This window comes from Balaenoptera ricei, chromosome 6 (genome assembly GCF_028023285.1).
Source record: "Balaenoptera ricei isolate mBalRic1 chromosome 6, mBalRic1.hap2, whole genome shotgun sequence".
In the NCBI taxonomy this organism is placed as follows: domain Eukaryota; kingdom Metazoa; phylum Chordata; class Mammalia; order Artiodactyla; family Balaenopteridae; genus Balaenoptera; species Balaenoptera ricei.
In genome coordinates, this window is record NC_082644.1 from 75,613,248 (window position 1) to 75,636,931 (window position 23,684).

Sequence of the window (23,684 nt, forward strand, 5' to 3'; positions counted from 1 at the left end):
AATAAAATACCTAGGAATAAACGTATCTAAGGAGGTAAAAGACCTGTATTCTGAAAGCTATAAGATGCTGATGAAAGAAATAAAAGATAACACAGACAGACAGAAAGATATTCCATGTTCTTGTATTGGAAGAATCAATATTGTCAAAATGACTGTACTACCCAAGGCAATCTACAGATTCAATGCAATCCCTATTAAATTACCAATAACATTTTTCACAGAAATAGAACAAAAAATTTTTAAATTTGTGTGGAAACACAAAAGACAACAGAGCCAAAGCAAACCTGAGAAAGAAAAACGGAGCTGGAGGAATCAGGCTCCCTGACTTCAGACTATACTACAAAGCTACAGTAATCAAAACAGTATGGTTCTGGCACAAAAACAGAAATATAGATCAATGGAACAGGATAGAAAGCCCAGAAATAAACCCATGCACCTATGGTCAATTAGTCTACTACAAAGGAGGCAAGAATATAGAATGGAGAAAAGACAGTCTCCTCAATAAGTGTTGCTGGGAAAACTGGACAGCTACACATAAAAGAATCAAATTAGAACATTCTCTAACTCCATACACAAAAATAAACTCAAAATGGATTAAAGACCTCAATGTAAGACCAGATACTATAAAATTCTTAGAGGAAAAACACAGGCAGAACACTCTTTGACATAAATTGCAGCAAGATCTTTTTGGATCCACCTCCTAGAGTAACGAAAATAAAACAAAAATAAACAAATGGGACCTAATGAAACTTAAAACCTTTTGCACAGCAAAGGAAACCATAAACAAAATGAAAAGACAACCCATAGAATGGGAGAAAAATACTTGCAAATGAATCTCAAAATAAACAAACAGCTCATGCAGCTCAATATCAAAAAAAACCCCACAACCCAATCAAAAAATGGGCAGGGGCTTCCCTGGTGGTGCAGTGGTTAAGAATCCGCCTGCCAATGCAGGGTACACGCGTTCGAGCCCTGGTCCGGGAAGATCCCACATGCCACGGAGCAACTAAGCCCATGCACCACAACTACTGAGCCTGTGCTCTAGAGCCTGCGAGCTACAACTACTGAGCCCGCATGCTACAACTACTGAAGCCCACACGCCTAGAGCCCATGCTCCACAACAAGAGAAGCCACCACGATGAGAAACCCACGCACCGCAATGAAGAGTAGCCCCCGCTCACCGCAACTAGAGAAAGCCCACGCGCAGCAACAAAGACCCAACGCAGCCAAAAAAAAAAAAAAGGGCAGAAGATCTAAATAGACATTTCTCCAGAGAAGACATACAGAGGGAATTCCCTGGCAGTCCACTGGTTAGGACTGAGCACTTTCACTGCCATGGCCCAGGTTCAATCCCTGGTCAGGGAACCTGCAAGCTGCGTAGTACAGCTAAAAAAAAAAAAAAAGAAGACATACAGAAGACCAAAAAGCACATGAAAAGATGCTCAACATCACTAGTTATTAGGGAAATTCAAATCAAAACTACAATGAGGTATCACTTTACATCAGTCAGAATGGCCATCATCAAAAAGTCTACAAACAATAAATGCTGCAGAGGGTGTGGAGAAAAGGGAACCCTCTTATACTGTTGGTGGGAATGTAAACTAGTACAACCATTGTGGAGAAGAGTATGGAGGATCCTTAAAAAACTAAAAATAGAACTACCATATGATTCAGGGATCCTACTCCCGGGCATGTATCCACAGAATAACATACTTTGAAAAGATACATGCACCCCAATGTTCATTGTAGCACTATAAACAATAGCAAAGACTTGGAAGCAACCTAAATGTCCACTGACAAAGGAATGGATAAAGAAGATGTGGTATATATATATACAAGGGAATATCATTCAGCCATTAAAACGAGTGAAATACTGCCATTGGCAGCAACATGGATGGACCTAGAGATTATCACACTAAGTGAAGTAAGTCAGACAGAGAAAAATATCATATTATATCACTTATATGTGGAATCTAAAAAATGATACAAATGAACTTATTTACAAAACAGAAATATACCCACAGACATAGAAACCAAACTTATGGTTACCAAAGGGGATAGGGGGAGGAAGAAGTTAGGAATTTGGGATTAACAGATACACATTACTATATATAAAATAAACAAACAAGGATCTACTGTATAGCACAGGGAGCTATATTCAACATCTTGTAATAATATATTCAATATCTTCTAATAACCTCCAATGGAAAAGAATCTGAAAAAGAATTTTATATATATATATATAACTTTTTAATAAAGTTTTATATATATAATTTATTACTTTGCTTTATACCTGAAACATGTAAATCAACTATACTTCAATAAAAAAAAATCCTTAAGCATTCCCTCCCATTACCAACAGTGTCAAGTCTAAATTCCTTAGGGAAGTAAAGATATCAGGCACCACCTGGTCCCTCCTGTCCTTCCCACTCATCTCTTCCTGTATCTACGGAACAGAAACAGACTCACAGACATAGAGAACAGACTTATGGTTGCCAAGGGGGAGGAAGTTTGGGGGAGGGATGGATTGGGAGTTTGGGATTAGCAGATGCAAACTATTATATATAGGATGAATAAACAACAAGGTCCTACTGTATAGCACAGGGGACTATGTTCAATATCCTGTGATAAACCATAATGTAAAAGAATATGAAAAACAATATATATATAATATAGTGTATATATATATATATGTAACTAAATTACTTTGCTCTACAGCAGAAACTAACACAACAAATGTAAATCAACTATACTTCAATAAAATAAATTTTAAAAAGGGGTCCAATCAAGACGGCAGAGCAGAAGGACGTGGAGCTCACCTCCTCCAACAATTACAGCAAACAATTCTCACAGAATACCTACTGAACGCTGGCAGAAGACCTCAGATAACAGAAAACTATCTGAGAAATTTCTCCACCTTAACTGGGTAGGATGAAAGAAGAAGGGAAAAAAGGAAGTGGGCTGGGACCTGTGCCCCTGGGAGGGAGGTGAAAAAGAGGAAAGGTTCCTGCACCCCAGGAAGCTCTCTCTCTGGTGGGGAGATAAGCCCTCTCTCTGGTGGGGGACAGAAAGCAAGCTTCAGAGGCTTGGAGGAAAGCACAGCATTCGGTTTGTGGCTGGCAGAACAGAGAGAGAGCTTCCCAGAAGGTCTGTGCCACTGCCCTGCACTCCCCAGCCTGAGACATGTGTCTGCTGTTGCAGGTGGGGGCTGGGTGCTGAAACTTGAGCTTTAGAGGACAGACCTAGGGAGAGACCTGGGGTTGGCTGTGGGGACACAGCCTGAAGGGGCTGGAGTATGGTATGGCCACAACCTGGGATGTACATAGAGAAGCCCAGGCCCACCATAGAAGTGAAGCACCATTAAGGGGCGCGTGAAGGGAGTGGCAGGGCCCACCATAGCAGCCTTTTTCTCCGTGCTCGCTCAGGTGGCACAGCACCGCCTCTGTGAGCTCTGGGAGCACACAAGCCAGTGGGTTGCCTACACAGAGGTGGGGCTGAAATCAGAGCTCAGCCCCAGGGGTTGCACAACTTAGGAAGCAGGACTGAAATCTCTCCCTGTGGCTGCACAATACACGGATTTATGCCACTGCCTTTGTAAACTCAGTGCCTGTGGGTCATCAGAGTGGATGGCGGGTCCTCCCGTGGCTGGGATAGGTCTGGCCGTAGCAGCTGTGGGCTTTGTGGGCATGTTCATGTGGAGGCTGGGCCAGGCCAGGGTCTGGGCTGTCTCCACAGCTTCCATGGTGAGCCCAGGTGTGAGACTGCTGCAGTCCTGGTATCTGACTTCAGTGGATCCGCGCCTACAGATCTCTGCTGGTGGCTTTGTGATAACAATGCCTGAGCGACACCAGAGCCAATTGCTGGCATTCCCACGGTGGAGGCAGAGCCAAGGGCAGTGCTAACCTCAGTGTATTTTGTGAGCCTGTACAGCGGGTGACAGGTGACACACCAAAGTGCACTCCCAGGTGGACAGCTTCGGTGAAGGAATACTCAGTGGCTCCTCTCCCAGTGGGAGTGCTCCAACCCTGCTTACCTCACACCACAGCTCAGAAATGGATAAGGGGCTTCTACTCCAACAACTAGGGAGAAGACCCTGCCCCCACAAGGCTGTGACAACCACAGAGCAAAGAGGAGGCCCCGCTCAACATCCAGTACTGGCTCTGATCACCACAACACCAGTCACACCCCCCATCAAGAGGATAATGGCCAGCACACACTGAGGAAAGAGGCAGCAGGCATCCATATTAAAAATAGCACTTGTACCAAAAATATTAAACCTACACAGGCTAATTAGGGATGCTCCCACATAAAAATAGCCCTCCAAGACCACAGTAGATAATTGTTTCTCCTAAACTCATACAGTAAGATAAACATAAGAAAAATGAAGAACCAGAGGAACCACTCCCAGTTAAAAGATCAAGAGAATTCCCCTGAAAGAACAATTAACCAGACCTCTCCAGCTTAACAGACACTGAATTCAAAAAGGAGAAAATCAAAATCCTGAAGGAATTTTAAAGGCTAAATTAAAAAGGCTATCAATAGAAAGGCAGATTACTGTAAAAGGGAAGTAGAAACTATAAAGAGGAGCCAAGAAAAATAAGAAAACTCATTTGTTGAGATGAAAGCTGAGCCAAAGGCAATGAATAGCAGATTGAATAATGCAGAAAAATGAGTAAGTGATCTGGAAGACAGAATAATGGAAATCACTCAAACAGAACAGCAGACAGAAAGCCAAATGAAACAAAAATGAAAGCAATATAAGAGACCTATGGAATAATATAAAGCATGTCAATCTATGCATAATAGGGATTCCAGAAGAAGAAGAAAGAGAAAAGGGGATCGAAAGTGTATTTGAATAAATTATGACTGAAAACTTCCCAAACCTAAAGAAGGAAACAGATATGCAGGTACAAGAAGCACAGGGCGTCCCCAACAAGATGAACTCAAACAGACTACACCAAGACATATTATAATTAAAATGGCAAAAGTTAAAGATAAAGAGGGGGATTCTAAAGGCAGCAAGAGAAAAACAAAGAGTTAATTACAAAGAAACCCCCATAAGACTATCAGCTGATTTCTCGACAAAAATGTTGCAGGCCAGAAGGGAGTGGCAAGATATATTCAAAGTCCTAAAAGGGAAAGATCTGCAAACTGGGTTACTCTACCCAGCAAGATTATCATTTAGAATAGAAGGAGAGACAAAGAATTTCTCAAGACAAGCAAAAGCTAAAAAAAAACCCCACAGCAATACTAAACCTATCCTAAAAGAAATATTGAAAGGTCTTCTCTAAATAGAAAAGAAGCAAGAATCTATAGGAAAGAGAAAATCACAGCTGGAAATAAGTCACTTAAATAAGCCAGTATACAGATTAAAAAAAATCAAAAAATGTTTGTGAAAGTGATGATAACCACAATGAACAGTAAAAAGATAAACATGAAGATGTAAAAGAGGACATCAAAATCATAAAATGTAGAGTAGGAGAGTAAGAAAATGTAGATTCTTTTTTTTTTAGAATGTGTTTGATCCTATATGACTATCAGTCTAAAGCAAGTATATATAGGAAGGGGTTAACATACTTGAACAACGTGGTAACAATAAATAAAAAACATACAATAGATTCACAAAAAACAAAAAAAACAGAACACAAGTGTAATATAAAAGGAAATCATCAAACCATAAAAGGAAAAACAAAAAAAATAAAAACAAAAGGGACAAAGAAGATATACAAAATCAACTGGAAAAGAAGGTTTAAAACAGCAATAAATATCTATCAATAATTATGTTAAATGTCAATGGATTAAATGCTCCAATCAAAAGACACAGAGTGGCAGATTAGATTAAAAAAACAAGTGCCTACAATATGCTACTTACAAGAGACCCACTTTAAGGCAAAGAACACACATAGATAGAAAGTGAGGGAATGGAAAAAGATATTTCATCTTTTGGGGACTGCAATACTAATATCATACAAAATAGACTTTAAAACAAAGGCCATAAAGAAAAAGAAGGACACTACATAATGATAAAAGGATCAGTACAAGAAGAGGATATTACACTCATCAACATATATGCACCCTACATAGGAGCACCCAACTACATAAAACAAATAGTAACAGACATAAAGGGAGAAACTGATGGGAATCCAATAATAGTATGAGACTTTAACACCCTACTCACATCAATGGACAGATCTTCTAGACAGAAAATGAATAAGGCACATTGAGATCCTAAATGATACAACAGAATAGACTTAATTGATATCTTCAGGACATTACATCCAAAAAAAAAAAAAAAAACACACAATACATATTCTTTTCAAGTGCACATGGAATAGTCTCTAGGATTTACCACATACTAGGACACAAAACAAGCCTCAATAAATTTAAGAGTGTAGAAATTATTTCAGGCATCTTTTCTGACCACAATGACATGAAACTAGGAATCAACCAGAGGAAAGAAATGAGAATAAAACGATTACATGGAGACTAAACAACATGCTACTAAAAAACCAGTGGGTCAACAATGAATACAAAGAGGAAATTAAAAAATACCTTGAGGCAAATGACAATGAAAACATAACCATATAAAATCTATGGGATGCTGCAAAAGCAGTTATTAGAGGGTAGTTCATAGCAATACAGACCTTCCTCAGAAAAATCTCAAATAAACAACCTAACTTACCACCTAAAAGAACTAGAAAAAGAAGAACAAAAGCTAAAGTCAGCAGAAGGAAGGAAATAATAAAGATCAGAGAGGAAATAAATAAAATAGAGATTAAAACTTAGAAAAAAAATCAATAAAACCAAGAACTGGTTCTTCAAAAAGGTAAATAAAATAGACAGATCTCTGGCCAGGCTCACCAAGAAGAAAAGGGAACCCAAATAAACAAAATAAGAAATGAAAAAGGAGAAGTAACATCCAATACCACAGAAATACAAAAAACCATAAGAGAATACTATGAATAATAATATGCCAACAAATTCAACAACCTAGAAGAATGGACTTGTTTCTAGAAACATACAGCCCACCAAAACGGAATAAAGAAGAAATAGATAATTTGAACACTGATCACTAGAAGTGAAATAGAATCTGTAATTTTTAAAAACTCCCTATAATACAAAAGTCCAGGACCAGATGGCTTCACAGGCGAAATATACCAAACATACAAAGAACTTATACCAATCCTTCTCAAACTCTTCCAAAAGATTGAAGAGGAGGGAACACTCTCAAAGACATTCTATGAAGCCACCATCACCCTGATAGCAAAACCAGACAAAGACACCACCAAAAAAGAAAATTACAGGCCAATATCTTTGATGAATATAGACGCAAAAATTCTCAGCAAAATATTAGCAAACCAAATCCAACAACACATAAAAGATATCATACACCACAACCAAGTTGTATTTATCCCAGGGTCACAGGGATGGTTCAACATACGCAAATCAATCAAAGTGATACACCACATCTACAAAAGTAAAGACAAAAATCACATGATGATCTCAATAGATGCAGAAAAAGCATTTGATAAAATTCAACATCCATTCATGATAAAAACTCTTACCAAAGTGGGTAGAGAGGGAACATATCTCAACATAATAAAAGCTATTTATGACAAACCCACAGCCAATGTAATACTCAACGGTGAAACGCTGAAAGCTTTCCCACTAAAATCTGGAACAAGACAGGATGCCCTCTCTCACCACTTCTATTCAACATAGTATTGGAAGTCCTAGCCACAGCAGTCAGACAAGAAAAAGAAGTAAAAGGTATCCAAATTGTAAGGAAAGAGGTAAAATTGTCATTACATGCAGATGACAAGATATTATTATTATATTTAGAAAACCCTAAAGACTCCACACAAACACTAATAGAACTGATAAATTCAGCAAGGTAGCAGGATACAAGATTAACTTAAAGAAATCAGTTTTATTTCTTCATACTCAAAATAAGAGAAAGGGAATATAAAAAAACAATCCCTTTTAAAATTCCATCAAAAAAATAAAATACTTAGGAATAAACCTGACCAAGAAGGTGAAAGACTTACATGCTGAGAACGATAAAACATTAATAAAGGAAACTGAAGATGATTCAAAGAAATGGAAAGATATCCCATGCTCTTGGATTGGAAGAATTAATATTGTTAAAATGGCCATACTACCAAAAGCAATCAACAGATTTAATGTGATCCCTATCAAATTACCCATGACATTTTTCACATAACTAAAACAAATAATCCTAAAATTTATATGGAACCATAAAAGACCCAGAATTGCCAAAGCAATCCTGAGGAAGAAGAATAAAAGAGGAGGCATAACCCTCCCAGACTTCAGACAATACTACAAAGTTACAGTAATCAAAACAGCATGGTATTGGCACAAAAACAGATGTGTATCAATGGAACAGAAAAGAGAGCACAGAAATAAACCCACACACCTGCAGTCAATTAATCTTTGACAGAGGGGGCAAGAATATACAATGGAACAAATACAGTCTCTTCACCAAGTAGTGTTGGGAAAGTTGGACAGCCACATGTAACCCAATGAAGTTAGAACACACCCTTACACCATACACAAAAAAAAAACCTCAAAATGGCTTAAAGACTTAAATATAAGACATGACACCATAAAACTTCTAGAAGAGAACATAGGCAAAACATTCTCTGACGTAAGTTGTACCAATGTTTTCTTAGGTCAATAGAAATAGAAAGCAAATATTAATAGAAATAAAAACAAGGCCAATAAAAATAAAAGCAAGGCAATAGAAATAAAAGCAAAATAAAAATAAAAGCAAAAATAAACAAATAGGACCTAATCAAACTCACAAGCTTTTGTACAGCAATGGAAACCATCAACACAGTGAAAAGACAACCTACGGACTGGGAGAAAACATTTGCAAATGATGCTCCCAACAAGGGCTTAATTTCCAAAATATATAAACAGCTCATACAACTCAACAACACACAGACAAAAACAAACAACCCAATCAAAAAATGGGCAGAAGACCTTAATAGACATTTCTCCAAAGAAGACATACAGATGACCAACAGGCACATGAAAAGATACTCAACATCACTAATTATTAGAGAAATGCAAACCAAAACTACAATGAGGTACCACCTCACACCAGTTAGAATGGGCATCATCAGAAAATCTACAAACAACAAATGCTGGAGAGGGTGTGGAGAAAAGGGAACCCTCCTTCACTATTGGTAGGGATGTAAAGTGCAGCCACTATGGAGAACAGTATGGAGGTTTCTCAAAAAACTAAAAATAGAGTTGCCATATGATCCAGCAGTCCCACTCCTGGGCATATATCCAGGTAAAACTATAATTCGAAAAGATACATGCACCTCTATGTTCATAGCGGTGCTGTTTACAATAGGCAAGACATGGAAGCAACCTAAAAGTCCATCAACAGATGAATGGATAAAGAAGATGTGGTTCATATATACAATGGAATACAATTCAGCCATAAAAAAGACTGAAATAATGCCATTTGGCATTACCTAGAGATTATCATACCAAGTGAAGTAAGTCAGAAGGAGAAAGACAAATACCATATGATATCACTTACGTGTGGAATCTAAAATATGATACAAATGAACCTATCTACAAAACAGAAACAGACTCACAGACATAGAGAACAGACTTGTGGTTGCTGAGGAGGGTGGGAGGGAGAGGGATGGACTGGGAGTTTGGGGTTAGTAGATGCAAACTATTACATTTAGAATGGATAAACAACAAGGTTGTAGTGTATAGCACAGGGAGCTCTATTCAATATCCTGTGATAAACCATAATAGAAAAGAATATGAAAAACAATGTATATATGTATGTAAACTGAATTACTTTGCTGTATAGCAGAAATTAACACAACACTGTAAATCAACTATACTTCAATAAAATAATTTTTTAAATTAATTAATTTAAAATTAATTTTGTTAAGTGAAAAAAGCCAGGCACAAAAGAGCACACAACTGTATGGTTTGTTCCCTATGTATGAAATCCAGGGATCAGCAGAGCTAACCTACATTGACAGAAATCAGAAAGTGGTTGCCAAGGCTTGGGGGTGGGTGTGGGGAGGGGAATTGACTGGAAAGGGCCATAAGGGACCTTGCTGGAGTGATGGAAATGTTTAATATCTTGTTTTCTTGAAAGGTAGTTAAATGCCTATATACAATTGTTAACATTCATCAAACTGAACACAAGTTCTGTGCATTTTATAATATCTTAATTATCCTTCAGTTAAAAAACAAGAAACAAGCCATATAGAAAGCTATGAGATGTAGAATTATTGTTGCAGAAAATTAAATCAGTGGTGTGGAGAACAAAGTTGACCAAAGATCAAAGGGGGTGTTTGAGCATGATCCACACGGAGGGCAGAGAGCACAGCACCAGCACACGGGATTTTCCTGACCAAGGTTCCAGAACTAATGGAACAGAAGCAATAATAAGAGCTCTGAAGGATAAATCTTTTCTGAAATTAAGAAAGAACCAAGTATCATATTGCAAGAACTTACCCTGTTCTAGGCTAAACCATAATTGAACTCATTATGGCAAAATATTTGAATTATAAAGAAAAAGAAAAAAAGTTCTAAAACATTGAGGCAGGGGGAAAAGTCAGTTATCAATAAAACAAAAACCAATTTGGTTGCAGTTGTTTTTGTTGGCCCACAAAATATCAAGAACAGGAGTTTGGAGACAAAGTGGTTGTTATTCAAGAATATTATACTGGACCACATTCCCCCTCATGTGTGAAGGCAACAAAATTCTCAGATGTACAAAGGTTTGGAAAATATTCTCCCCATGAACCCTTTGAAGAAATTAGTTGAAAATATTTATCATTCAATGAGTGATGAGGCAAAATGAAGGGTCATGGTATAGAGGAGTAATGGTACAACAGAATGTCAGGGAAAGCTAAAATCACTTAAAACAGGAATAAGAAAAAAAATTGTAAAGGAGTTTAAAAAATGATAGTAAAACTCAATGTATTTCAAGAGAGAATACACACAATGTTAAAAGTAATATCCTTTTTAAAAAACTGTCAGACTATGAGTCTTAAACTGCTCTAAAAACAAAGTCTTAATAAACAACAACAAAACATTTAAATAAATCAAAATGGCAACATAAATCAAGAAGGTGTTTCCCTCTGTTTGGGCAGAGGTTCCTGGGACCTGAATATATGATGCTTTTTAAAAAAATTTTTTTATTGGAGTATAGTTGATTTATAATGTTGTGCTGGTTTCAGGTGTACAGCAAAGTGAATCAGTTATACATATATCCACTTTTTCAGATTCTTTTCCCATATTGGCTGTTAGAGCATTGAGTAGAGTTCCCTTTGCTATACAGTAGGTCCTTATTAGTTATCTATTTTATATATAGTAGTGTGTATGTATGATGCTATTTTTGAAACTGCATGTCAGGTCCTTCCGTTTTGGTATTTTCCCTGTATCATTTGAACGTCTTCAATATTTTATCATAAAATTTTAAAATAATATACGGGCTGCAAGAAGAACCTTCCAAGTACTAAAAATTATTCTACTTTCTGATTTTCTTAACGGAAACCAAGAAGTTGTAGTTTATGTGTAAGGTTGAGAGGATGAAGATATATTTGGCAAGTGGGAGCAAAATTATAAGTGTATAAAATTCTTTGTCTCAGAAAAAAAAAAGACATAACAAATTACCAAAAAAACAGTAACCTGAAAAAAAAAAAAATGGAACAAGTTTATATCAACATGACCTACAAATTCATCAAAACAACATATATGGAGCCAGGATTCCACTTTCTAGGGACAAATTCCTATCCTTCTAACTTACTTCAGTTAATCCCAAAGCAACATTCTTTGATGAACTTGTAGACTCCAATCCAATGTTTACACGCTTTTTCACAATCCATTATGCCCTTCCTAATTTACGTATCTTAGATGCCAGAGTACTCACTATAATCATTCCCTTGGAACTTCCTCGTTTCTCATGTCCCTCTTGTTTTCTTTGTATTCACTTTCAAAAAGCCCAACCCCCTTGGTTGTCTCAACTATTCCCCTTCTCAGTGTTTACAGCTGAGCAGCTGGATGTTGCTGGAAAAAAATTTTCTAGTGGTTTCATTTTAAATGTTGCTCTCAAATCCTAAGTGGCCCTTAGCCCTACCCAAATAGACAATTATGTTCCTCTAATATGTCCCCATATTCCAAGACAGACTTATCTCATTTCTTCCTAAACTTTTAATCCCAAATCATACCCTCCTCACTTCCAGCTAATGGCCTTATCTCATAAATCTTTGAGAAAATAGAAACAATCAAAAGCCCTACCTATTTCTCTCTCTCTCTCCCCCCTCCCTCCCTCTCTCTCTCCCCCTCCCCCTCTCTCCCTCCCTCCCTCCCTCTCTCTCTCTCTCTCTCTCTCTCATTTTCTCACTTTCCTTCTAAGCCTTGTGCCTAACAGGGCCATGGTGCTCCAGCCAGCTGTCCGGTCTGGGCCTCTGAGGTGGGAGAGCTGAGTTCAGCACACTGGACCACCAGAGGCCTCCCAGCTCCACGTAATATCAATTGATGAGAGCTCTCCCAGAGAGCTCCGTCTCAATGTTAAGACCCAGCTCCACTCAACAACCAGCGAGCTCCAGTGCTGGACACTCCATGCAAAACAACTAGTAAGACAGGAACACAACCCCACACATTACCACAGAGGCCGCCTAAAATCATAATAAGGTCACAGACACCCCAAAACACACCACTGGACACGGTCCTGCCCACCAGAAAGGCAAGATCCAGCCTCATCGACTGGAACACAGGCACCAGTCCCCTGCACCAGGAAGCGTACACAACCCACAGAACCAACCTTACCAACAAGGGGCAGACACCAAAAACAACGGGAACTACGAACCTTCAGCCTGCGAAAAGAAGGCCCCAAACACAGTGAAGCAAAATGAGAAGACAGAGAAATACGCAGAAGATAAAGGAGCAAAGTAGAAACCCACGAGACCAAACAAATGAAGAGGAAATAGGCAGTCTACCTGAAAAAGAATTCAGAGTAATGACAGTAAAGATGATCCAAAATCTTGTAAATAGAATGGAGAAAATACAAGAAACGTTTAACAAGAACCTAGAAGAACTAAAGAACAAACAAACAGTGATGAACAACACAATAAATGAAATGAAAAATTCCCTAGAAGGAATCAATAGCAGAATAACTGAGGAAGAAGAACGGATATGTGACCTGGAAGATAAAATAGTGGAAATAACTACCACAGAGCAAAATAAAGAAAAAAGAATGAAAAGAATTGTGGACAGTCTCAGAGACCTCTGGGACAACACTAAATGCACCAACATTTGAATTCTAGGGGTCCCAGAAAAAGAGGAGAAAAAGAAAGGGACAGAGAAAATATATGAAAAGATTATAGTTGAAAACTTCCCTAATATGGGAAAAGAAATAGTCAAAAAACTCCAGGAAGTGCAGAGAGTCCCATACAGGATAAATCCAAGGAGAAACATGCCAAGACACATATTAGTCAAACTATCAAAAATTAAATATAAAGAAAAAATATTAAACGGAGCAAGGGAAAAGCAACAAATAATATACAAGGGAATCCCCATAAGGTTAACAGCTGATTTTTCAGAAACTCTGCAAGCCAGAAGGGAGTGGCAAGACATATTTAAAGTGATGAAAGGGGAAAACCTAAAACCAATATTACCCAGAAAGGATCTCATTCAGATTCGATGGAGAAATTACAACCTTTACAGACAAGCAAAAGCTAAGAGAATTCAGCAGCACCAAACCAGCTTTACAACAAATGCTAAAGGAACTTCTCTAGGCAGGAAACACAAGAGAAGGAAAAAACCTACAAAAACAAACCCAAAACAATTACGAAAGTGGTAATAGGAACATACATATTGATAATTACCATAAATGTAAGTGGATTAAATGCTCCAAGCAAAAGACACAGACTGGCTGAATGGATACAGAAACAAGACCCATATATATGCTGTCTACAAGAGACCCACTTCAGACCTAGGGACACATACACACTGCAAATGAGGGGATGGAAAAAGATATTCCATGCAAATGGAAATCAAAAGAAAGCTGAAGTAGCAATTCTCATAACAGACACAATAGACTTCAAAATAAAGACAATTACAAGAGACAAAGAAGAACACTATATAATGATCAAAAGATCAATCCAGGAAGAAGATATAACAATGGTAAATATTTATGCACCCAACATAGGAGCACCTCAATACATAAGGCAAATGCTAACAGCCATAAAAGGGGAAATCAACAGTAACCCAATCATAATTGGGGACTTTAACACCCCACTTTCACCAATGAACAGATCATCCAAGATGAAAATAAATAAGGAAACACAAGCTTTTAATGACACATTAAACAAGATGGACTTAATTGATATTTCTAGGACATTCCATCCCAAAACAACAGAATACACTTTATTCTCAAGTGCTCATGGAACATTCTCCAGGATAGATCATATCTTGGGTCTCAAATCAAGCCTTGGTAAATTTAAGAAAATTGAAATAGTATCAAGTATCTTTTCCGACCACAATGCTATGAGACTAGATATCAATTACAGGAAAAATCTGTAAAAAATACAAACACATGGAGGCTAAACAATACACTAGTAAATAACCAAGTGATCACTGAATAAACCAAAGAGGAAATCAAAAAAAAACCTAGAAACAAATGACAATGAAAACACAACGACCCAAAACCTATGGGATGCAGCAAAAGCAGTTCTAAGAGGGAAGTTTTTAGCAATATATTCCTACCTTAAGAGACAAGACAAATCTCAAATAAACAACCTAACCTTACACCTAAAGCAATTAGAGAAAGAGGAACAAAAGAAAACCCAAAGTTAGCAGAAAGAAAAAAATCATAAAGATCATGTCAGAAATAAATGAAAAAGAAAGAAGGAAACAATAGCAAAAATCAATAAATGAAAAGCTGGTTCTTTGAGAAGATAAACAAAATTGATAAACCATTAGTCATACTCATGAAGAATAAAAGGGAGAAGACTCAAATCAACAGAACAAGAAATGAAAAAGCAGGAGCAACAACTGACACTGCAGAAATACAAAGGATCATGAGAGATTACTACAGCAACTATATGCCAATAAAGTGGACAACCTGGAAGAAATGGACAATTTCTTAGAAAAGCACAACCTTCGGAGACTGAACCAGGAAGAAATAGAAAATATAAACAGACCAATCATAAGCACTGAAATTGAAACTGTGATTAAAAATCTTCCAACAAACAAAAGCCCAGGACCAGATGGCTTCACAGGTGAATTCTATCAAACATTTAGAGAAGAGCTAACACCTATCCTTCTCAAACTCTTCCAAAATATAGCAGTGGGAGGAAACTCTTAAACTCATTCTACGAGGCCACCATCACCCTGATAGCAAAACCAGACAAAGATGTCACAAAGAAAGAAAACTACAGGCCAATATCACTGATGAACATAGATGCAGAAATCCTCAACAAAATACTAGCAAACGGAATCCAGCAGCACATTACAAGGATCATACACCATGATCAAGTGGGGTTTATCCCAGGATTGCAAGGATTCTTCAATATATGCAAATCAATCAATGTAATACACCGTATTAACAAATTGAAGGAGAAAAACCATATGATCATCTCAATAGATGCAGAAAAAGCTTTCGACAAAATTCAACACCCATTTATGATAAAAGCCCTGCAGAAAGTAGGCATAGAGGGAACTTTCCTCAACATAATAAAGGCCATATATGACAAACCCACAGCCAACATTGTCCTCAATGGTGAAAAACTGAAACCATGTCCACTAAGATCAGTAACAAGACAAGGTTGCCCACTCTCACCACTGTTTTTCAACATAGTTTTGGAAGTGTTAGCCACAGCAATCAGAGAAGAAAAAGAAATAAAAGGAATCCAAATCAGAAAAGGAGGAGTAAAGCTGTCACTGTTTGCAGATGACATGATACTATACATAGAGAATCCTAAAGATGCTACCAGAAAACTACTAGAGCTAATCAATGAATTTGGTAAAGTAGCAGGATACAAAATTAATGCACAGAAATCTCTTGCATTCCTATACACTAATGATGAAAACTCTGAAAAAGAATTAAGGAAACACTCCCATTTACCATTGCAACAAAAAGAATAAAGTACCTAGGAATAAACCTACCTAGGCAGACAAAAGGCCTGTATGCAGAAAACTATAAGACACTGATGAAAGAAATTAAAGATGATACAAACAGATGGAGAGATATACCAAGTTCCTGGATTGCAAGAATAAACATTGTGAAAATGACTATAGTACCCAAAGCAATCTACAGATTCAATGCAATCCCTATCAAATTACCAATGGCATTTTTCACAGAACTAGAACAAAAAATTTCACAATTTGTATGGAAACACAAAAGACCCAAATAGCCAAAGCAATCTTGAGAAACAAATCGGAGCTGGAGGAATTAGGCTCCCTGACTTCAGACTATACTACAAAGCTACAGTGATCAAGACAGTATGGTACTGGCACAAAAACAGAAATATAGATCAATGGAACAGGATAGAAAGATAAATCCCCACACATGTGGTCACCTTATCTTTGATAAAGGAGAATATACAATGGAGAAAAGACGGTCTCTTCAATAAGTGGTGCTAGGAAAAGTGGACAGCTACATGTAAAAGAAGGAAATTAGAACACTCCCTAACACCATACACAAAAATAAACTCAAAATGGATGAAAGACCTAAATGTAAGGCCAGACACTATAAAACTCTTAGAGGAAAACATAGGCAGAACACTCTATGACATATATCACAGCAAGATCCTTTATGACCCACCTCCTAGAGAAATGGAAATAAAAACAAAAATAAACAAATGGGACCTAATGAAACTCTAACGCTTTTACACAGCAAAGGAAACCGTAAGCAAGACGAAAAGACAAACCTCTCAATGGGAGAAAATATTTGCAAAGGAAGCAACTGACAAGGGATTAATCTCCAAAATATACAAGCAGCTCATGCAGCTCAATATCAAAAAAAACAAACAACCCAATCCAAAAATGGGCAGAAGACCTAAATAGACATTTCTCCAAAGAAGATATACAGATTGCCAAAAAACACATGAAAGGATGCTCAACATCACTAATCATTAAAGAAATGCAAATCAAAACCACAATGAGGTATCATCACCTCACACTGGTCATAATGGCCATCATCAAAAAATCTACAAACCATAAATGCTGGAGAAGGTGTGGAGAAAAGTAAACCCTCTTACACTGTTGGTGGGAATGTAAATTGATACAGCCACTATGGAGAACAGTATGGAGGGTCCTTAAAAAACTAAAAATAGAAGTACCATATGACCCAGCAATCCCACTATTGGGCATATACCCTGAGAAAACCATAATTCAAAAAGAATCATGTACCACATCGTTCATTGCAACACTATTTACAATAGCCAGGACATGGAAGCAACCTAAGTGTCCAGCGACAGATGAATGGATAAAGAAGATGTGACACATGGAATATTACTCAGCCATAAAAAGAAATGAAATTGAGTTATTTGTAGTGAGGTGGATGGACCTAGAGTCTGTCATACAGTGTGAAGTAAGTCAGAAAGAGAAAAACAAATACCATTTGCTAACACATATATATGGAATCTAAAAAGAAAAAAAATGGTTCTGAAGAACCTAGGGGCAGGACAGGAATAAAGATGCAGATTTAGAGAATGGACTTGAGGACATGGAGAGGGGGAAGGGTAAGCTGGGACAAAGTGAGAGAGTAGCATTGATATATATACACTACCAAGTGTAAAATAGATAGCTAGTGGGAAACAGTTGCATGGCACAGGGAGATCAGCTCGGTGCTCTGTGACCACCTAGAGGGGTAGGATAAGGAGGGTGGGAGGGAGGCTCAAGAGGGAGGGGATATGGGGATATGTGTGTGCATATAGCTGATTTACTTTGTTGTACAGCAGAAACTAATACAACATTGTATAGCAATTGTACTCCAATAAAGATGTTGGAAAAAAATTACTGTAGAAAATAAAATTTGTTTATTTTCCTATTTGAAAATAAATAAATGGGCTTTCTACCTCCATTTTCTTTATCACTAACTGAACACAGTTTATAGTTAATATTTGTTTGTTTATGTCTCTTTTCCTTATCCTCCACTAGATAGTAAGCTCATGTGGAACCTGTAACTTTCATTTATGAGTGCTTAAATAAATCAGGCACATAGAAGGTGCTTAGTAAATCTGTCAGTAAATGGATGAACGCATAAGATGAACACATACATATAAAATTACTTTTATTTTTCTGTTGCCCTCTTGCTCAAGTTTTTACTCTTATACAGTTTTCTTAGCTTCTTCTTGTAATAAATAATGTCCCTATATTGACTCTGGCAAGGAAGTGATAGTGCCACTCTTTTTCATGATAGTAGAGGTGGCATGGGGTTAGGGAACAGATTTTCTGAGAAAAAGCACCCATTTTCTTCCCTCCACCATTCTCCCATGCAATTTCTACCCTTTGGTCCTCATTCCCCAGCACTTATATTATTTAAGTGGATTTTCTCAGCAACTGTTAAGATAAATGATGTTATTTCTATTTTCTGAGAAAATTGAGGGTCATAAGTACTGAGTAACAAGCAAAGGTCAACAAAGCAAAAAACAGTCCAAATCCACAGTTTAAAACCAGGTCGGTAAAATGTGGAAGTTCACCGTTTCTTTTTCCACCCTATCACTCTGCCTCTTGTTACAGATAAAGCGGGGATTCTACCTACATTACATGTGCTGTAGAGGGAAGAAGAAGCCTCCCGGGCTTAGCTCACTGGGCAGGGCAGGGATCGGGAAGTTAGTATCATGCTGGAAATTCTTCGAAGAAAAGCTTTACTCTCACACATATGGTTCTGACTAAATATCATCGTTTGTGTGGTCCAGGGTTCATTCTTTCATCTGCCCAGTATTGTTCCGTGTTGGAAGCTACTTCATTAACAACATCCAGAAGAATATAGGATGATTAAGTCATCTTATAATTCAGCAACATAAGACGGCTCTCAAAATTTTCTCAATAAATTACATAGCATTATTTCCTAATCTATCCTTATTCTTTCTAAATGGATAGTTCTGGTTAGATACGAAGGAAAAGACTACTTTCTGTCATATTTTATAAAACCTGTTTTTATAACTGCAAGTATTTAAATCTTCCATGTTCACACCATCCTAACAGCATTGCTTTTGTTTTTGTTTCCTTCCACTCTTCACCTACATATTTTGAAATATATATTCAATCTTTACATATTTCCATACCATGCAGTGATAGCATTTTATTCTTCTTTTAGATTGAACATTTTCTTTGTTCTGGTAATAAAGACTCAGTAGACAAAGTATTTCAAAGCTTAATGTGCATTATTCCCAAATCGTATTTGTTTTCTTAGTTTGATGCTATGATAAAATGAAAAGCTAATTGATGGTTACTGTATATGAAAGTGAACTAACTAAGTAGATGAATAAAAGTTGTCATGGAACTGGATGATCTTCTGGCAATACTATTCTGGCTAAAAAAAAGTATTTTCCAAAAAAACAAGTCATACAAGTTTATCTAAAGACATGTAAGACAGTTGAACATAAAATTAAACTGCAATCTAGGATTATTACTTAATAGGCTATTACTTTTGATCTTTGCAATATATATAGGCACTAACAATTATATATATCTTCCTAGACATGACAGAAGGAACCCTTGAAATATAAAGTGTATTTTATAAGCTATAGATGTACTTTTCCTCTAATAAAACATGTAAACTTACTTGACATTTATTTATACAAACTCATTAAATAACTTCTATATTCATTCTTGTCAAAGGTAGTATTTCAATTTAATTATGATTAGGGATTTATTTAAATCACTATAAAAATCTAATTCCTCATCTAATGATGCCAGTGACAAATATAAAGCTGTCTACATCAGCATTGCTCATTTATTACACCAATTTTCCAGAATATATAGGTCATTCTAAAAGCTCTTCCTGAAAAAAATATCATAAAGCAGCTTTTTAATTCTCAAAGTTCTCATCAGAATTAAAATAGAGTTAGGTCACGTTTTCAGAGCATAGAGCTGTGAGATTATTTTACATTATTTTTATTTATTTGAGTTTAGGGAATATTCAGAGATGTTTTTTCTCTTAACTTTATTAAACATTTGGGCATTGTCCTGGGTTGAACTGTGCTCCCCCTACCACCTCCCCAAAAAAGAGATGTCTACCAGGAACATGTAAATGTAGCCTTATTTGGAATAAAGGTCTTTGCAGATGTAATTAAGGTAAGGATCTCAAGATGAAGTCATTCTGAATTAAGGTGAATCCAATAACGAATGTCCTTATAAGAGACAGACAATGAGAGGTACATAAAGACACAGAGGGAAGAAGGCCATCTGAAGATGGAGGCAGACATTGGAGTTATACTGGCACAAGCCAAGGAACGCCAGGAGCTGCCAGAAACTGGACGAAACTAGGAAAGATTCTTCCCTAGAGCCTTTGTAGGGTTGGTGGCCCTGCCAACACTTTAAGACTTCTGCCCTCCAAAACTGTGTGAGAATGAATTTCTGCTGTTTTAAACTACCACATCTGTGGTAATTTGTTGCAGCAGCCCTAGAAAACTAATACAAGTATACATTTGATACTAACTGCAGGTTTTGAATTCCTTTAAATGTTAGTCTGTGTCTATTCTGTGTTTATAGATAAGATCTTTTCTTTGAAGTATATTAAAGAGTGAATATCTGTCATTAAAAACAGAAAAAATCCTATATACCTAACATTCCATTTATCTCATAAAGTTACTGTTTTGGCTTTATTTTATCTACCACAGATGTGGCTGGTGGTTATTCATCTTCCGTGCTTGATGCCATCAGAAGAGCAGTGATGGTTTCCAACATGCTTTCAGTTAATAAGATAAATGCAAAAAGCCTCACCCTCAAAGAGGTCTTCAGACTAGCTACTCTTGGAGGCAGCCAAGGTAATGAGCATTTTATTTCTCACACGATGTACAACCATGCCAATCTGTGTCCTTCGCTGCAGTGTGAGGGCTCGTGATAGTGGCATCAGCAGGCACCCCCATATTCATGACTGTTGCATCTCATATAATATAACCAAAACTTAGCAAGTACATGTTCAAGCATGTGGTGGAGGCATCATTCTTTTAGCAAGTTCCCTGTTATTGGCAGAAGAGATGTTCAGTATGCAATTATCATATTAATTGTTTTAATGGATACTTGGCATTGGTCACATGCATACGAGTTCTTTAAAATAATCAGTTTTTTTCCATTGAGTCAAGTAACATGCTCTCTATTGGCCTAAGTAGTAATAATAATAATAATAGCCAAGACTTATTGGGCCCTTACCGTGTGATAGGCACTATGCAACATGCTTTATGGATGCTGTTATTTAATCCTCAGAACCACTGTTATTAATTCCATTTTACCAACAAGGTACCTGAGTGAGGCTTACACACCTGTCAAGCTACAGTGTGCCATGATTTGAATCCAGAAAATCTGATACCAGAGTGCAGGGTGTTACCCACCGCCTTCCACTGCAATATCTTCCTGTATAAATCTTAGCTTAGACTATGTATTTTGTTTATATACTTAAGTACACTAATTACCCAAGCCTCTTTCAAAGGAGAAAGATGGAGAAGTATAGTTGATTGATAGGCAAATATTGTTCATCACCTTTTCCCAGTTCTCACATGTAACTGTATTTTTACTGAAAAAATAGAAATTGGTAACTGTATTGCTTTCTGTCACTTTAAGTATTATAGTATAATCTGGATGGATGATAGTGAACATATCATGAAACCTTAGGTAGCTAGTGAGAAAAACAAAGATCTTGAGACAGGTGTATATTTTTAATATATTTTAATATTTTTATATTTATGATATATACCCTAGATCTTATAAATGAAGTATGATGGAGGCCAGGGTATCCTGGGAAGAGAAACTTCCTGGCTCTTCTCTGAATGTTCTGGGCTATGATGAATGCCATAAAGAACATTTCAAGAAAGAAAGCAAAGGTCATGCGCTTTGCATTTCCCCCAGTCTTATGATTTCACTGTCTGAAGTTCCAAGTTTTAAAAGTTCTGTTCTTTTAGCAAGTGTGACACTCCCTACCCCACCCCCGTTTTCACATCTGAGTTGTCCTACCATCTTATTTTCATGGTGCAAATGACTTGTATTTAAATAGTGCTTTTTTTATTCTAGGCTCTCTGTGAGTTGTTTCATCAGGATCCTGTATCTGACCAGGCCGGCATGGGGTGCTTACCAAATCATTTCTACCTTACCGTATAGCTTTCAAATCTATTTTCTGGGCCGCTGTTATGAAATTTCTTCTCCTTAGCTTGTGTCTCTACAAGAGTCTGAGTGAATGAGATGAATGCATCCCTGTTTAAAGTTGGCATCTTCCCCGCTTTACATTCACTCTCAAGATCAAGATGTGCATAAATCACCTTCACAGAGCCAACATTTGCTCCAAAGACAGTAAAACTGCGTTTCCTAAAATGCATTTGAGTTGCTTACCAGCCCAGCTAGGGCTCTCTGAAATAATGTGAATTTAGATCAATTTACAATTCACTGACAGTAGTTGTGTTTTTTTGGTTAGTTCATACCTGAACTCTCCAGGTTCTAACAAATAGTCCAGTTAGTTTATATATATATAATACCATCAATTCCTGGCAAATGAACCTGGTTATCTGGCCTATTAAACACAGTTTTATGTTGAATACACTCATCAAAAACTCATGTTTGTCATGCTGTTTGTCAAGGGAAAAACGAAGTAGAGTGTAATCGATGGAGGAGGAGAAAATTTCCAGTGATTTTCTATTACATTCAGTTCTTCCCCCCATAATCAGTGGAAGTCACCTAACCACTTTTAACGTTTCTAATTATGTTTGCGCCTCTTTAAGAACTCTTTAGCTAAAAAAATCTTTTTCTTTTCTGAGAATAAAAGAGTTGCCCTTTAAATAACCATTTAAGAACAAGCAAGATTTCTAAATCTGTGCTTAGAGCATTGCCAAAAGACTTCTGCATATCCATACCTAGAAATATAACGTAGTGGGTATTGTCTAACAGGAATATGGTGTCTAATATTTTCACATACGACTGTATTCTGACAGTGACAGAATACAACAAATACATGTAAAAATTCAATTAAGTAATGCTGCACTCCAGTTGACCTTTCTTTCATGCATGCTTCTATTTGGAACACTCTATCCAGATTCTGGCTTTAAGGAGCTTTAAATTCAATACCTTCATTAACCAGGAAAACCAACTACCCTCATCTTCTGAAACTAAACCATAAAAATGAGAGATGTTCTTCCTCAACATCCACTATTCATGGAACAGGAATTCTAGCTGGGAGATGGATCAAGTCAATAGATATTATTGACCTATGCCCTATTTTAGAGAACCATTCTTCTCTGGCAACCAGAAAATCTTTAAGGTTACAGAGAAATTAGTCTGCTTTCAAAAGCATTGGGACTCTTGAGTTATGAAAATCTATTTACTTTCAGAAGTGAATTTTTTCTATTCAAAGGATTTAAACTAAGGAACTTAGGATGGATATGCCTGCATTGACAAATATGCAAAAAGATAATTATTTTTTACTTATTTGAAGTTCATTTCACTGCCACAAAAATAGA

General features: G+C 37.0%; 1 protein-coding gene and 1 long non-coding RNA gene across 4 annotated transcripts in view; one reads left to right on the forward strand and one right to left on the reverse strand.

Moving 5' to 3' along the window:
* Positions 1-23,684, forward strand: part of GDA (guanine deaminase) — a 122,479-nt gene that overhangs the window by 89,835 nt on the left and 8,960 nt on the right. Inside the window, exon 11 of the mRNA XM_059926464.1 lies at positions 20,862-21,008. Within this exon, the coding sequence (XP_059782447.1) occupies positions 20,862-21,008 (147 nt within the window). The remainder of the gene's footprint in view (positions 1-20,861; positions 21,009-23,684) is intronic.
* LOC132367859 (uncharacterized) overlaps positions 1-23,684 on the reverse strand; it is a 121,334-nt gene that overhangs the window by 9,782 nt on the left and 87,868 nt on the right. The window lies entirely within an intron of this gene.